Source organism: Mus caroli, unplaced genomic scaffold (assembly GCF_978045245.1).
Source record: "Mus caroli unplaced genomic scaffold, Mus_caroli_1 scaffold_17, whole genome shotgun sequence".
NCBI lineage: Eukaryota > Metazoa > Chordata > Mammalia > Rodentia > Muridae > Mus > Mus caroli.
The window spans coordinates 87,883,509-87,900,775 of record NW_028227272.1 but is presented as its reverse complement, the minus strand read 5'-3'; the positions used below and the strand labels follow the sequence as shown (position 1 = coordinate 87,900,775).

General features: G+C 41.9%; 1 protein-coding gene across 19 annotated transcripts in view; it reads left to right on the top strand.

The window, feature by feature from the left end:
• Nucleotides 1-17,267, top strand: part of Synj1 (synaptojanin 1) — a 78,826-nt gene extending 61,559 nt beyond the window's left edge. For 3 of the 19 annotated variants that reach the window (XM_085832366.1, XM_085832369.1, XM_029470622.2), the window contains 7 exons: nucleotides 366-404; nucleotides 2,190-2,237; nucleotides 3,240-3,278; nucleotides 3,432-3,502; nucleotides 5,469-5,577; nucleotides 5,802-6,022; nucleotides 13,859-13,882. In XM_085832366.1, coding sequence (XP_085688492.1) covers nucleotides 366-404; nucleotides 2,190-2,237; nucleotides 3,240-3,278; nucleotides 3,432-3,502; nucleotides 5,469-5,577; nucleotides 5,802-6,022; nucleotides 13,859-13,879 — 548 coding nt within the window. In that variant the 3' untranslated portion in view covers nucleotides 13,880-13,882. Of the gene's footprint in view, nucleotides 1-365; nucleotides 405-2,189; nucleotides 2,238-3,239; nucleotides 3,279-3,431; nucleotides 3,503-5,468; nucleotides 5,578-5,801; nucleotides 6,023-13,858; nucleotides 13,883-15,301 lie in introns of those variants that run through there. The other 16 variants (XM_029470618.2, XM_085832364.1, XM_085832365.1 and 13 more) reach the window with 12 other exon arrangements.

The window sequence follows — 17,267 nt, the reverse complement described above, 5'->3', positions numbered from 1 at the left end:
CTTTGATTGGTTGGGCATGTATGATGTTCTTGGGCAAATCTAAGTTTATTTTTTTTAATTCCTCATCTGTAGCTTTATAAAGACAATTAACAGTTATTAATTTCTGAAAAATGTATTTGAGAACTGAAGTACACACATGTTTTTAATATGTTTTATATACCTCTTTAAATATTCTCTTAGCTAAATGCAGTGTTCAGTTCTTGTGAGCATATACATTGAATAACAGCTTTGTGTAATGTCTAGATATTTACACAATCATATACATACGATGTGTGCTTTCATGATTATTAGAGTAGATATTGACATTTCAACTCCTTATTTAATGTCATTCTCTTTCTGCTGCCTAATTTCTTATGAACTATAAGGGGCTAGGAGTCCTGCGCCTGCTAGAAAAGAATTTGGAGGTAACCATTTACATTTGCTATCCTGTGTGAATGCTGGCTTATTAATACTTTGGAGTTTGAACCATGTAACTCAGAGACAGTTTAAATCTGTTTGGTAAGCATCAAAATGTGTGCATTTATACTCCACGCTAAAAGAGTTCCAAACATCTACGTTCCCGTTAACATATTAGAGCTTAGTTATTCCGTGAGTATAACTAATAAACTCTATCTTATTTTGCATTTTGAATAAATCATCAACTTCTTGCCTCATCTGTTTCTGTAAGACTATAACATTTCTTCTTTTCAATGTATTGTATTCACTATTGTCTGCTTTTATTTAAGCAGTAATTTGTTTGGTTAACATGAAAACTGGAAGTAGGGCTTTGCATGCACCCCTGTGCTCACCTGACACGTGCAAGGCCTGGAATCAGTCTCTGGCACTTACATCACAAAGGGTGAGCAGACAGCTCGGTCTGAAGCCAACTCCCCAGGCTCTAACTTACTACACACAATAAGACTGAAGGCAAGATGGAGCTTGTTTGTCCCAATCCTTCAGAGCTTGCGCAGCTCCAGCTAATGCTGCTAAAGCCCCGGCCAGACAGAGGTCCTGGCTACCTGCCATTGTTGGTCCTGAGGTTCAGGGCCAGTGATGGAACTAACACTGCTTATGAGAAGATCTCAATGTGAGGATTTTGTAATAATAGCTAAATTATGTGAACAGTGTAGCTTCTATGAAATATTTCTTCTTTCATCTATGTTTACTTTTAGGATGAATTCTGATGCTTTACTAGGAAAATAATCTGTAGAAAATAAATTTGGAAATGAACTTGTGAAAACTTGTATTATCAAACCAGTAGCTTATTTAGAAATATGTTTCCATTTTTAACTGCCTCTCTTCACAATTTCTCTACCAGCTGTCTTATTCTGCAGCCACTAACCACCTGAGACAGCGAGCGCAGTGACTCACCAGAAACTAACTTTGAGACATTAGTGTCTTTCCATAAAAATTTAAGATGGGGCTGGTGAGATGGCTCAGCAGTTAAGATCGCCGACTGCTCTTCCAAAGGTCCTAAGCTCAAATCCCAGCAACCACATGGTGGCTCACAACCATCCGTAACGAAATCTGATGCTCTCTTCTGGAGTGTCTGAAGACAGCTACAGTGTACTTACATATAATAAATAAATAAATACATAAATATTTTTTTTAATTTAAGATGAAATTGAAACTTCATTTATGATTATTTTCCTTTTTGACTGTCAAATAACATATTTGTAGTCTAGACATAAGAATGAGATGATCATAAAGTCTTACATTAAACAATATTTTTGGTTCCTTCCTGCTGGTGATTTCAGATAAAGAGAAAGCTGTGACTACTTCTGTTCTTAGGTTTGAGGGAAGGGAGGGGCTAAAGTCACTTTGTTGTTGTTGGCTTTTTTGTTTTGTTTTGTTTTTTTGTCCCATCCCACCTCCACCCCACCCCAAGACAGGGTTTCTCTGTATAGCCCTGGCTGTCCTGGAGCTCACTCTGTAGACCAGGCTGGCCTCGAACTCAGAAATCTGCCTGCCTCTGCCTCCCGAGTGCTGGGATTAAAGGCGTGTGCCACCACCGCCCGGCTTTTTGTTTTTGTTTTTTTGTTTTGTTTAATTTTTTATTTATTTTTCTAAAGTCACTTTGGTTAGATTGATAACTTGCAAGAGATTTAAAGCGATAAAAGACCCTTCGTGCAAGAATAATTGTGCGCCTGACTTTCATCCTGTGCTCTGGGATCTGAACAATATATAGCTTTTGTTCTTTTTCTAAAAAGGTGTTGGAGCCCCTCCCAGTCCTGGGGTTGCTAGGAGAGAGATAGAAGGTAACAAGGTTTCTGCCTTATAGACATGGTTTTGTTGTGTCTGTCCTCCAGTGTTTAAAGGCACACTGAGTCCTAGCAGAAGCCGCCTCTTTCTCCTTCCTTGTACTTTCTCTCCTTTCCTTCTGTGTTGTGTGTATATTTCCAGTGGTGATTCCCTCGTGTCCCTGGGGTTCCTGTGTTGTTCATACCTGGTCCTCTGTACTCAGGCCATGAAATCCTGATGAAGGAAAGAAGAATCCCTTCATTGTTATTCTTAAATAAGTCCTATGTTAGACAGTGTTCTGGGTTAACCTGAAGATTATAAATTAGAGACTATGCGGTCCAAGAACCTAGTATTCATTCTATAGATTTTTCTAATAGGAGGCACTTCTAAAGATTTTGGCATTGAGCTCGATGTTCTTAAAAGATCACTAAGACCACAACTATATGGGCTGTGCTATTTAATAGAGCCATTGTACTTGAATTTCTTCTCAAAATGGAAAGACTTAGATAATGCTTGATCATATCTTCTACTCTCTTTGTCCTCAGAGTAATTCTCTCTTCATCCATAGGCTATCTTCCTAATGAGTTTGCACCATATTGTAACACAGCTGTAAATATGTCTATGCCTGTCTTCTGTCCTGATCCTACTAGTCTATTGTAGAAACCTGAAAGACCTCACCCTAAGGTAGCTGTATCCACAGTCAGACCTCTGATGTGACAGGCTAAGCTCTTGGGAGCTGTGGCTCAGGAGCCATTTGTCTGCCAGGCTGTAAGGAGCAGCTGACCAGGTCTTCAAGGTTCATGGGCAGAGGTCTGTGAAGACCGCCATCTTAGCATGACTCCCTTTGTCTCCCATGCAGGTCTCTAATATTCCCTGCTCTGTCTTTACCCAGAGTGCGGTGCTCGTTTTGTTGCTGTCTCCTTTGTCTCTGTGGCAGTGAACAGAGCAGTCAGGTGATGCTGTGCACTGTGGTTTTACTGTTTACTTATGATTCATTCTTTTTCCTTTCTGCTTCAAAGCACCCAAAAGCCCTGGAACAGCACGGAAAGATAATATAGGTAAAAACACTTGAATATAGTTACTTCCCCTTAAAACTGGACCATGCAATAGACTGGGAATAGAAGTACATGGCTTCTTATTTCTTTTTACTTTTTTTTAAAATTTTCTTTCTTATACTTAAATACACAATGTGATTGATGTCTTTGTTTCAGGGCGTAATCAGCCTTCCCCTCAAGCCGGACTTGCAGGCCCAGGACCCGCTGGATACGGTGCGGCTAGACCGGTAGGTTAACACCTCGCCTGGGAGTTAAGAGGTGTGTGTCCTAGGTTCCAGTTTGCAGCTAGTCTGTTTGTTACCTTGGAGCGAATCAAAAGAAACCTCCCAGGCGTCAGTGCTTCAGCTCTAAAGTAAGGGAACTGGTCCTCTCTGAGCTATAGCTCCTAGACTTGCTAATGACTACACTAACTGGTTTGGATAAAAATAATGTACTTAATTATGGCTGCTAAATAAAGATCTTGGTGTCTTTCAAAATATGAAGAGCTAATGTATTTGGGTAGCTGTTTTGTCATTTAAGCTGTTTAATCAATGGAAATACTAAGTTATCCTTTCAGCCAGGTATGGTGGCACACAACTTTAATCCTAGCACTCAGGAGGCAGGGGCAAGTGGATCTCTCTGAGACTGAGACCTGCATGGTCCATATAGTAAGTTTCTAGGACAGTCAGGACTATGTAGAGAGACCCTGTGTCACCCTATTCCCAAAATAATATTTTTAAAGACTTTAATTAGCATAAAATTGTAATAGAATACTTAAACTGTTTCTAAAGATACTAAAAATAGGAAGGGAGAGATGGCGTGCAAGATTCTTTTCAATACTTTATAAACCTATGGCTTTCTGTGTGTTTATCATATGTTCTATTTTATATATGTGTGTGTGTGTTTATGTGTAGATGTATAATTTTATTCATTATTCCCTCAAATTCCTCTGAGCTATGACATATACTCAGAAAGAAAAAGATAGGCCATAGAGATGGCTCAGTGGGTAAAGAGCCTGCCGTGCAAGCCTGAGGACCGTGTTGTACCCTTGCATAACCCACGCCATGATGGGAGGAGAGACCCAACAGTTTCCTGTGATGTCACACATGTGCCATGCTTGAATGCCTGTGCACACACACAAATAACATTTTTTTAAAAAGTGTAACTTACAGCATTATAGTAGAAACTACATCTGAATAGTGGAGACCCTGGAACTATCACCATGCTTAGATTATAGATCTCTTCACTTAGCAACCTGAAGGTCCTTGTCTACGTGTCATTCTATTCTCTACATTAAAATGTCTATAGAACATACCTCAAGATAATTGTTACTTTCTCTAGTTCACACAGAGGGACGTCTGCTTATACTGACTGTACTGCCACACTGCCCCCTGCACCTTGATACAGTGTAGGGATCAGGAAGGGAAGTCGGGATCTTTGTGTGGTTGAAAGTTGCCTTACATCTATAATTCAGCATTTAGGTGGCTGAGGCTGGGCAGCTGCTGTTGTGAGTCCAAGGCTACCCTGGTCTACATAGTGAGTTCCAGAGTAGCCTAGGATTACAGTGAGACCTTTGCTTAAAACACACAGACCCAAACCAAAAATCTATACTAATTTCAACTTTAAATAAGTATATGGGCTTAGAGCCTTCACCAAACATAGGAGAATAAAAAAACATTGTTCACCAATGTGTCTTCTCGTTTATTTAGTTTAGAATATTTAGTTAGATATTTAAGAATGTTATTTCATGTTTAAAACAGTGCAGAATAGGTTAATTCTGTAGTCACCCAGTATGTTAGGTTTATCTCCACCATTTATGCTCTCAGAGCGTCCCATCTCTTCCTTAAGGTAGCACACTCACGGTCAGGTCCCTCACCTGCAGCTAGACAGGCATGAGTTTACATCCTAATACTAGTCCTCTGTATGCATGACTTCACCCTAATTTAAAATAAAGATGACAAAGTCATATATGAAGATTTTTTGAAGGTTAGATAAAAATGTCTATATCATACTTACAAGTGCCTGGTACACAGAACACTGTCAAAAATAAAAAGGAAAGGATCATTGTTTGGCTACAAGTCAAGAACAGTTAAAACAGCAAATGCTAACAGTGGGAAATTATACCAGAGAGTCAGCGAGCCATGGAAGCATGTATTCTCACAGACCCCAACTGCTGAAAATGGACTAATGTCACTAATATGTTTGTATCTGTAGACAATTCCAGCTCGTGCTGGAGTGATCAGCGCCCCTCAGAGCCAGGCTCGGGTATGTGCTGGAAGGCTGACTCCTGACAGCCAAAGCAAGCCCTCGGAGACATTGAAAGGTAGGCACTGCGGGGCACTCGTGGTTCTGTGATTCTCCTTTTACTCTTTTTCCACCCTCCATAAAACCTAACACATTCACATGGGAATCTTCTCTCTTGGACCCCTAGAATTGAGGCTGTTTGCCATGAGAAAGGGCAACAACTAGAATAGCTCTGCCCATTAACAAGAGAACAACCACGATGTTTAGAGCACAGCTAATGTGTGACAATCCTTGGTGTTTTAGGTCCTGCTGTTCTTCCAGAACCACTGAAGCCTCAGGCTGCATTTCCTCAGCAGCCTTCTCTGCCCACACCTGCTCAAAAGTTACAGGACCCACTTGTCCCCATAGCAGCAGCTACTATGCCTCCCTCTGGCCCCCAACCAAATTTGGAAACCCCCCCACAGCCCCCACCTCGGAGCAGGTCATCTCAAAGCTTGCCTTCAGATTCCTCACCACAGCTGCAGGTAAGTGTCACTGCTGAGGAAGTGTCTCTGATGTGCACACACGCTGCAGCCCAGCAGTGTGGAGCACACTTATCTTAATGACCAGCGTTTATTTTTGCGTCTTGAAAGTAATAGCATCTTGAGAGGACTTTGGTGCCTTAAATGACTCCATGCTATTGACTACTCAAGAATTTGAACAGTTTGTTTGTTTGTTTGTTTGTATGTGTTGCTTAAGTAAGAAAATCTCAGAGAACAGCAGGAGGGGTTAGGAGGTAATCTCAGGTTAGGAGGCAGAGGTAGGAGAATCACAAGTTCAAGGCCATCCTGGTCCTCATAGTAAGTTCCAGGCTAGCTAGAGCTAAAAGCCAAACAGTTCTCAGTTCCCCTGATACTAGGGCAGGGTTCTTTAGGAAGTCCACGTACTTCCTCCTGGTAATCTGTAACATTTTAAACACATTGTTTGCTGTGGGCAGTCAGTTACTTAGCTGACCGATGATATTGGAGTCTCTCTCATTACTGCTGAGGTGATGAGTTAGTGAGAGAGAGAGAGAGAGAGAGAAAGAGAGAGAGAGAGGCAAATCAAGACTAGCTACATGTTTACACGCTGCCATGATGGCTCATTTCCTGCAGCGTGAGGCTTCAGTGCCTCCTGATGTGAGCAGCGCTTCTTCTCCCTGTTGAGCTGGCACTGATGGGTCCTGAGGTTGCAGTCGTTACAGGAGTAGCTTAGAAAGTTTGGGCTTTAAGCAGAAAGCTCATTCACTCCCACAAAAACCACAGAAGAGCACATCCGCACATCAGTGTCTCCTAGGAAATTGTTCCATGGCCCTGACATGCTGAAGTCATGGGCAGTCCTGCTGTCTCATATCTGCAGCAGTACTGTGTGTTAGGTTGTTGTGATAACTACTGTGATTACTACATGTAAGCTATTCTGTATTTATACTCTGTCTTAGTTTTGTTGTGTTCATTTAACTAAAGTTGATAAATTTAATAAGTACATTTTGCTGGCTCACAAATTCTTTACTTGAAAATGCCATCAAAGCCAAATCAATGTGTAAAGTTTTAGAAGGCCATGATTTCATCTGAAATATTGTATATTGGCAGTAGCCTCTGAACATGGTTTATGAGTACTAATTTGTATTTTTACAGCTATACGGGTATATCAACCTAGTTGGCAAACTATTTCACACATATCTCTGTTGCAAAGCAAACACTAGAGTAGCTTAGACTCAAAAGCCATTAGCATTGGCACTCGCCTAGGCTATTGCTTAGGTCGTGAAAGCTAAAGTAAACAATAGAAAAACGTCAAATGCTCTCAGAGGATGGAAACTAAAGGTTACTCTCGTGTGGGTTGTAGTAGTAGTGCTAAAGGTAGTTTAGAGAAAACGTGTACTACTCGCCCCCTTCTCCAACAGTGACGAGCTAGTCAATGTGAATGCTGTCAACACTACTTTAAGGCACCGCTTCAGAATAGAAGCGGCCACAGCTCCACCCACTGTAATGGCGATTAGTATCCACACACCAATATGAAAGCAGAACAGGGCTCTGCCATGAAACACTTCAGCAAGAGCAAATGGCAAATGACTAGAAACAACTAGAGGCTTGGGGAGGAGCCTTCTGTGGCACGGCACTGAAGTCAGACCATGTAGATGATAAGCAACCATTTTCTCAGACCCTTTCCTTTGTTTGGAATCTTTATTTCTCACTAAAGTGAGGTTGGTGAGACTTAGCAGCCAACAGCACAGAGTTTACAGGTGACATGGTAGACTGTTTTGGACAGCCCCCCCCCCTCTTTTGAGTGTGTATTCATGATACTGTTGTACCTTCAGATGTTGTTCCACAGGAACCATCTGCCTAGAGTTTTTTGAGACAGAGTCTTTTCAGGGAGCAAGGGCACGCTGAGGAGCTGTGTCTGGCTACACTGAGCTGCGGGGATTGCCTGTGCTGAGATTACAGCACTAGGCCCAGTTTTTTGCATGGGTCCTGGGAATTGAATCCTGGTTCTTTTGCATTCTCTTGCTTACATGGCAAACACTTTACTGAGCTGAGCCATTCCCCCAGCCCTGAATGAATCTTGCTACAGTCTATTTACCAAAGCTGACAGAGACCTGCTCTGAGTTCTAGTTCTCCTTGCCTGAGCCATCCATATTTGACACTCTGCCTTCCCAGGTCTTTTTATGTGTCGCCCGGGATGAAGGGGCACATTGACTAGTGTCCCCTGAGGAGGAGTGTGGTGCCAAGTGGGACAGGAAGGAAGCACTCCTGCCGTTCTCTACCTTTTGAATTTGGAATCAGAAGAGTAATCGTGCTGTTTTTTTAAAAATTGGTACAAATTTGAAAATTTCTCCTAAGAAGCTGCAAGTTTAATAGTGAGATTTTTCTATACATTGAGTATACATAAAATGTATTCACGTACATACCACTGGTGAGAATTTTAATTGTGACAAGTTTAGTATTTTATTATTATTATTGAATTATTTGTTATTTTGTTCAGTGTTGTATTGCTTCAGAATTGGATTTTGGGTAATGTCCTAAGTATTAATCCAGGCCCACCTCTATGGTGTATCTAAAGCATAGAGACACGTGAGCTAGCTTTACCCTGTCGCCTACTGCTCTTTAGCTCCAGATATGCTCTATGTCCTTTACATGTCCTAACAGTGGCTCACAGGTCTGACTTCTAATATCTTATCATCTCACTGTGAGCTAAAATCTAGAAAGAGGGGAACGAAACAGACAGCACAGTGACAGACCTGCACAGGACACCATTGGAGAGCTGAGAGCAAGGGAAGGACCCAGCAGAAGTCTGCGTTCAAGGTTTACTTCAAAGCATCACACTAGTGCTTATCAGTGGCAGGACACTGGCCACATCACGTCCTTGGTTATCAAGACAGTGGAGGCTGAAGACACAGAGCATCACGTTACTGGTGTATGTCAGTGGTAGGACATTAGCCACACGTGCATAACCGATGCTAAAGTGTGTCATGTGTCTCTAAGGAGTCAAGGTTTGTTTACTGCTTACACGTTTCACTGTTTACACAGCAGCTTCAGTCTTAGAAGGCCAAGTTTCTTAAGAACTCCAGATTGTTTTAAATACAGTGAAATTACTGAAAGATAATAATTTAGGATTTAAACACCAAAAATTAGTTTCTACCTAGTTGTACTTTCCAACTAATAAACAGTAAGGGAATTCATTTTCTAAATCCTTCAGAAAATGTGAGTGGCATAGAGCAAGCCTGGATCCTGACGTTCTGTAACAACAATGGTGAGGCTGTGCTTCTGCAAAGGAGATGTGCATTTCTCTAGCCTTCCGGGTCTGAACTATGGAGTGACAAACCTGGCTAGTCATCAGCCTAAACACTGCTAAAGCACGCATCCTAGGGTTACACTGCTAAAGCACACATCCTAGGGTTACACTGCTAAAGCACGCATCCTAGGGTTACACTGCTAAAGCACACATCCTAGGGTTACACTGCTAAAGCACACATCCTAGGGTTACACTGCTAAAGCACGCATCCTAAGGTTACACTGCTAAAGCACGCATCCTAGGGTTACACTGCTAAAGCACACATCCTAGGGTTACACTGCTAAAGCACACATCCTAGGGTTACACTGCTAAAGCACACATCCTAGGGTTACACTGCTAAAGCACACATCCTAAGGTTACACTGCTAAAGCACACATCCTAGGGTTACACTGCTAAAGCACGCATCCTAAGGTTACACTGCTAAAGCACGCATCCTAGGGTTACACTGCTAAAGCACACATCCTAGGGTTACACTGCTAAAGCACACATCCTAAGGTTACACTGCTAAAGCACACATCCTAGGGTTACACTGCTAAAGCACACATCCTAGGGTTACACTGCTAAAGCAAGCATCCTAGGGTTACACTGCTAAAGCACACATCCTAGGGTTACACTGCTAAAGCACACATCCTAAGGTTACACTGCTAAAGCACACATCCTAGGGTTACACTGCTAAAGCACACATCCTAAGGTTACACTGCTAAAGCACACATCCTAGGGTTACACTGCTAAAGCACGCATCCTAGGGTTACACTGCTGTCTTAGTTAGGGTTTTACTGCTGTGAACAGACACCATAACCAAGGCAAGTCTTATAAAAAACAATATTTACTTGGGGCTGGCTTACAAATTCAGAGGTTCAGTCCATTATCATCAAGGTGGGAGCATGGCAGTATCCAGGCAGGCATGGCACAGGCAGAGCTGAGAGTTCTATGTCTTCATCCAAAGGCTGCTAGTGGAAGACTGACTTCCAGGCAACTAGGGTGAGGATCTTATGCCCACACCCACAGTGACACACCCATTCCAAACAGGTCACACCTATTCCAACAAGGCCACACCTTCAGATGGTGCCACTCCCTGGTCCAAGGATATACAAACCATCACATTCCACTCCCTGGTCCCCATAGACTTGTTCAAAAACATGAGTCTATGGGGGCCACACTTAAACCTAGCATAATGCAAAATGCATTTAGTCCAACTTTCAAAGTTTTCATAGTCTATAGCAGTCACAACAATGTTAAAAGTCCAAAGTTCAAGGTCTCTTCTGAGATTCATCCAACTTAATTAACTGTAATCTCCAAAGCAAGGCAGGAAACCAGCTGGGCAAACTCCAAACTCTGCATCTCCATGGCTGATATCAAAGCAGTCTTCAGATCTCCACTCCTTTTTCATCTTTGTTGACTGCAACAAACTGCTTCCTCCTGGGCTGGTTCCACTCCCTGTTAGCAGCTTTCCTCAGCATGTATCCCATGGCTCTGGCATCTTTAACATCTTTGAGTCTCCAAGGCAATTTCAATGTTACAGCTTCTTCTTTCAGTGTCTGGGATTCCACTTGATCTTTTGGACTCCTCCTATGGGCTTTCACCACTTTTCCAGCTCTGCCCTCTGTAGCACTCTAAGCTCAGGTTGATCCACTCCACTATGGCTGCAGTTCTTGGTGATCACTCCATGATACTGACATCTCCAATACACTGGGATATTCCACTCCAACTAGGCTTCACCAATAGCCTCTCATAGGCTCTCTTCAGGGTGCCAAGCCTCAAATCCTTTGCATGACCCCTTCAGTCCTGGGCCATCAACTACAGCTGAGGCTTCACCTTCTCCAATGGCCTTCCTTGGCCTCTCACAGTGCTAAGCCTCAGCTTCTCTCCATTATCTCTTCATTCCTTCACAAGCAGTATCACCTGAGTGACTCTTACATATTACCAAGTCCAGCCGCAGCATGAGGTGCAACCTTGGTTATCTCTGGAACACAGCTTCTTTGTGCTCCCAGAAAACAATTTCCAGAAGATTTCACCTCAGTGATGCTGGTCTCTTCTTAATCACTGCTAATTCCTTAGCTCCAGCTAACCAGCATCAATTTTCCCAGTAGTTCCTTCCATTCTTAACTCTAGAGCCAGAGGCACATGGCTGAAGCTGCCGAGTTCTGCTGCTTACAGGAACTAGAACATGATCCCCTTGTATTATTACATTATCACTAGCTTTATGTTTTCTAAATCCTTCACTGCCTAAGCTTGGCTATCCTGGTTCTTGCTCTGTAGATTGACCTTGAATGTAGAGATCAGCATGCTTGTCTCATGGGATTAAAGGTGTGTACCACCATGCCTGGATCTAATTTAGCTGGGTAGGATCTTGCCCCAAGGTCCCACTCCCTTAATCTTTATCTCCTAGAACACAAGATTTTGCTCCATTTCACTTCCTGGTACTCCTTTAATATTCAAACCATATATTTTATAATTTTCCTTTTTAAGCTTGCTATGCTTGTTCAAACTTCTCTTCATGAGACTTAACCAGAGAACAAAGTCTCTGCTGGGCTTTTTTGAAACTTCTTTTGTCAATGCAATTAATCCAAGTCTCTTCACCTTAGCCTCAGGCAAACCTTTCAGACAAGGGCAAAAAGTAGCCACATTCTTCACCAAAATACCACAAAACCAGTCTTTATGCCACATTCTGAAATTCTTCTCCTTTGAAATCTCTTGGGCCAAGTCAACACAGTTCAAATTACTCCCAGCAACAAAGTCTTCCATATTCCTACTAGGATGACCCATTAAGCCCCATTTAAAGCATTCTACTGCTTTCCAAATCCAAAGTCCCAAAATCCACATTCTTTCAAATAAAAGCATGGTCAGGCCTATCACAGCAATACCCCACTCCTGGTACCAACTTCTGTCTTAGTTAGGGTTTTACTGCTGTGAACAGACACCATAACCAAGGCAAGTCTTATAAAAAACAATATTTACTTGGGGCTGGCTTACAAATTCAGAGGTTCAGTCCATTATCATCAAGGTGGGAGCATGGCAGTATCCAGGCAGGCATGGCACAGGCAGAGCTGAGAGTTCTATGTCTTCATCCAAAGGCTGCTAGTGGAAGACTGACTTCCAGGCAACTAGGGTGAGGATCTTATGCCCACACCCACAGTGACACACCCATTCCAAACAGGTCACACCTATTCCAACAAGGCCACACCTTCAGATGGTGCCACTCCCTGGTCCAAGGATATACAAACCATCACAACTGCTAAAGCACACATCCTAGGGTTACACTGCTAAAGCACACATCCTAAGGTTACACTGCTAAAGCACACATCCTAAGGTTACACTGCTAAAGCACACATCCTAAGGTTACACTGCTAAAGCACACATCCTAAGGTTACACTGCTAAAGCAAGCATCCTAGGGTTACACTGCTAAAGCACACATCCTAGGGTTACACTGCTAAAGCACACATCCTAAGGTTACACTGCTAAAGCACACATCCTAGGGTTACACTGCTAAAGCACACATCCTAAGGTTACACTGCTAAAGCACACATCCTAGGGTTACACTGCTAAAGCACACATCCTAGGGTTACACTGCTAAAGCACACATCCTAGGGTTACACTGCTAAAGCACACATCCTAAGGTTACACTGCTAAAGCACACATCCTAAGGTTACACTGCTAAAGCACACATCCTAAGGTTACACTGCTAAAGCACACATCCTAGGGTTACACTGCTAAAGCACACATCCTAGGGTTACACTGCTAAAGCACACATCCTAAGGTTACACTGCTAAAGCACACATCCTAAGGTTACACTGCTAAAGCACACATCCTAGGGTTACACTGCTAAAGCACACATCCTAGGGTTACACTGCTAAAGCACACATCCTAAGGTTACACTGCTAAAGCCCACATCCTAAGGTTACACTGCTAAAGCACACATCCTAGGGTTACACTGCTAAAGCACACATCCTAAGGTTACACTGCTAAAGCACACATCCTAAGGTTACACTGCTAAAGCACACATCCTAGGGTTACACTGCTAAAGCACACATCCTAGGGTTACACTGCTAAAGCACACATCCTAAGGTTACACTGCTAAAGCACACATCCTAGGGTTACACTGCTAAAGCACGCATCCTAGGGTTACACTGCTAAAGCACACATCCTAAGGTTACACTGCTAAAGCCCACATCCTAAGGTTACACTGCTAAAGCACGCATCCTAAGGTTACACTGCTAAAGCACACATCCTAAGGTTACACTGCTAAAGCACACATCCTAAGGTTACACTGCTAAAGCCCACATCCTAAGGTTACACTGCTAAAGCACGCATCCTAAGGTTACACTGCTAAAGCACGCATCCTAGGGTTACACTGCTAAAGCACACATCCTAAGGTTACAAGGAGACCAGAACTGCATTCTAACTGATGGTATCACCTGCAAGTATGACTGCTCTTGAGCCCCACCTGTGACCTAGGGCCACCACCTTTCTGAGGACTGATTTCTTGGGGCTGCGGCTTGGTCTGGAAATGTCCTAACTCTTTCCTTTGATGTCTGTGTTCCTTTTCTCGAAGCAGGAGCAACCAACAGGGTAAGAGGTACCTGACTCTCTATCAGCCTTCCATCCGTGTGCTTCCACCCATCTCCCTGTGCATTAGATGTATGAGTCTTCGCTCCATACATCTAAAGCCTCACCATTTAAACCTCCTCGTCCACATTAATACGCTCTAGTATCATATTGTAAGCTCATATCTGCTTTTTGTTCTTAGTACTTTGGGTTTTTAGGAATAATGTTAGTTCTTGCTAATGCCTTTCCATATTTTTTTTGCTTTGTTTCCTATGAAAATTAACAAAACTAAAAAGTATAATTTCAAAAACACCAACCATTTTTATATATGACATAACTACATAAATGGGAAAACCCAATTGTTTTATCCTTAGGTTTCTTTTGGGAAATTTTTTTTCAGATAATTTTAGAAGCCAGATTCCTTTTGGTAATTTAGATTAAAATGAATAATACTTAGAAACCCTTACGGTGCCTTTCTCTGTAGAAGGCACTGCTGATGCCATCACAAGTTTCCAAGTCTTACTTAGATCATAAGTTAATTCTAAGGTGATGGTTGGTAATATGGGTCTCACTGTAATTGGTAGTCTGACTTCATCTGAGCCTTGTTCAGTCCAGCGACTGGCCTCCATTGACCAGCTTTATGGTCAACAAAGGGATTTAGGAAGAAGTGCAAATTTGTTATGGCCATGAAGTGAACTCTGAAAATTCCTCCCATGGCCAGTGTATTCAGAGTCTCCTGATTTATTTTATTTTTTAGAATCAGTGCTCACAGAAAATGAAATGTCCCCTTCCACTTTAAAGAATCATTGGAATGATTTCTCTGTCTTGCCTGACAGGGTGAGCGAGGTCAGTTAAAGAAGCTTATGTTCTTCAGTGAGTAAGCTACAAAGGCAAACTGTTGTTAAAAACTGAAAGAAAGCTTTGAAAATTCACTGCCAAATACAAAAAGGAAAGATCCCATTTATAGCTTTGAATTTATGAATACATTAATAAGTTATCTTTTATTCATAAAATTGCATTTCTATAGGGAATTTAGATGAAACATATTTTTATAGATGGGTATTGGAAATTTATTATGCATATTTAGTAAATGCTCTTATTATATGTTTCTTAAGTTTTTGTTAAACTTTAAAAGAACAGAGCATGAGCAAATTCATCATTTTGTGTAATTCTTTTTTACCATTTCAAAAATCGAATGGAAGATTCGATTATTCCATCACATTTCTTTGAGATTTAAAAACCACGGATTTATCTAGTTATGAATTCTTAACACAATTTTACTGATTTTACCCTATTTATTAAACCACCAAAGCAAAAATTCTATATAGGTACTTTTTAGTTTTTAAATTTGTATAATTGCTCAAAAAAAAGGAGAAATAATAAAATTAGGAAGAGAAGGGAGTAGTAATAAATTTTAAAAATTGATCATTCAGTGTTTATTCTTTTCCAGGTAAAAATAAATGGCATTTCTAGTGTCAAACAAGAACCAACATTGAAGAGTGACCCATTTGAAGATCTTTCACTTAGTGTGCTTGCTGTATCAAAGGCTCAGCCTTCTGTTCAGATTTCACCTGTTCTAACCCCAGACCCAAAGATGTTGATTCAGTTGCCTTCTGCATCGCAAAGTCAAGTTAACCCTTTGAGTTCTGTAAGTTGCATGCCAACCATGCCTCCAGTTCTAGAGGAAAGCAAGTTACAGGAGAGTATGGGCAGTTCTGCAAACCCGTTTCCCAGCCTGCCCTGCAGGAACCCTTTTACAGACAGGACTGCTGCCCCCGGAAACCCATTTAGAGTTCAGTCCCAAGAATCAGAGGCAACTTCTTGGCTCTCCAAAGAAGAGCCTGCTCCTAACAGTCCCTTCCCTCCTCTCATGCCTCTCAGTCATGACACGAGCAAGGCTTCAAGTTCGCTTGGTGGCTTTGAGGACAATTTTGATCTGCAGAGCCAGTCTACAGTAAAAACAAGCAACCCCAAAGGATGGGTAACCTTTGACGAAGACGACAACTTTCCTACACCAGGAAAGTCAAAGTCAGTTTATCCAGACTTACTGGGTAACGCGCCAGCTTCATTTGATGATGACTGGAGTAAAGGTACAGGCGTTTCTTTCTGTGTGTTGCCAGCCAGAAGGCCACCACCACCACCACCTCCTGTCCCTCTGCTACCACCTGGCACGACCTCATCTGCAGGACCTAGCACAACCCTGGCATCTAAGGCACCTTCCACATTGGACTTCACGGAAAGATAATTAAGTGTGGAGGGCGGGAGTTTCTCCTCGAGTGTTTGGCTGTTTGTTTCTGTTTTGTCAGGGTGGATCCAAGAGAATGGGGCATTAGTCAGTCATGTGCAATAAATGATCAGTAAGAGCACTGATATTTATATAAAATACCACTGGAGGATGTGGAGAAAGCTGGAATTTGTGTATATCAGAAATAACAAAGACATCCTCTTATTAACTGGAGTTCTACTTTTTCTCTTCAGATGAATAGAAGAGAACAGGAACTATTTTTAAAAGTGCTTAAAACTACTCTAGAAAATAGTCCTTATTCGTATATTCACATAAAAATCACATAAAGCCCACACAACTGCAGCTGACAGGACTGCCAGCCCATTGTGCTGTTGAGGATTGGTAGTCATGGATACTTACCAAAGAGCTTCCAGAGTTCTGGTGAGATTGTTGTGAAAGGCATCACTTTAGTCAAAAGGTCTGTGTATGTGTACACTATGAGTATATGTCTGTATTTATGCACACAAACATGTATACATCCACATACTTATAAAACTTGATATAATTCAGATCAAATTTTACCTAACAGTTCTGACAATGTCCTATTTTCAGTATCTATCAAGAAGATAGCCGACACCAGCTGTGCTTTCTATACTTTCACTGATTGTGCATCCTGGAGTAGAATAATCCCTTTAGAGAACTGCCATTTCCTATTCTGTACCCCAGCCCTTCAGAGTCACCCTCATTACTTTCCTCCTCTGTACCTCTATGATGCCTTTCTCTGGGCATTTATAGTTGGCCATCTGGACGTGGTCGGTCACGTGGACAGATAGAAGAGTGGGCGCACACAACCAGGTTCGTGGAGGAACATTGTCCGTGTGCTCTTTTCTCTGTGTGGCCCTTTGCCCTTCCATACCTTTCTGTTTGCCAATTGCCTGGAGCTCTGCTTTCAGCTGTTGAGTGGTCTGAATTAAGAACATCTCCAGTGTATGTTCTCCCATGTAAGAGGCTACATAGCACATCCATGATGCTGCTTTAAGGTTTTAGAGGCTATACCTCAAATTAGCTGTGGATTTTGTCTCCTGCACTGCCAGTATGCAACTGATCTTACGTTTATTAATTTTGTGGGAAAAAAATACATGGAATTTTTACAAAAACAAAAACAAAAAAAAAAAACACAAAACAACAAAAA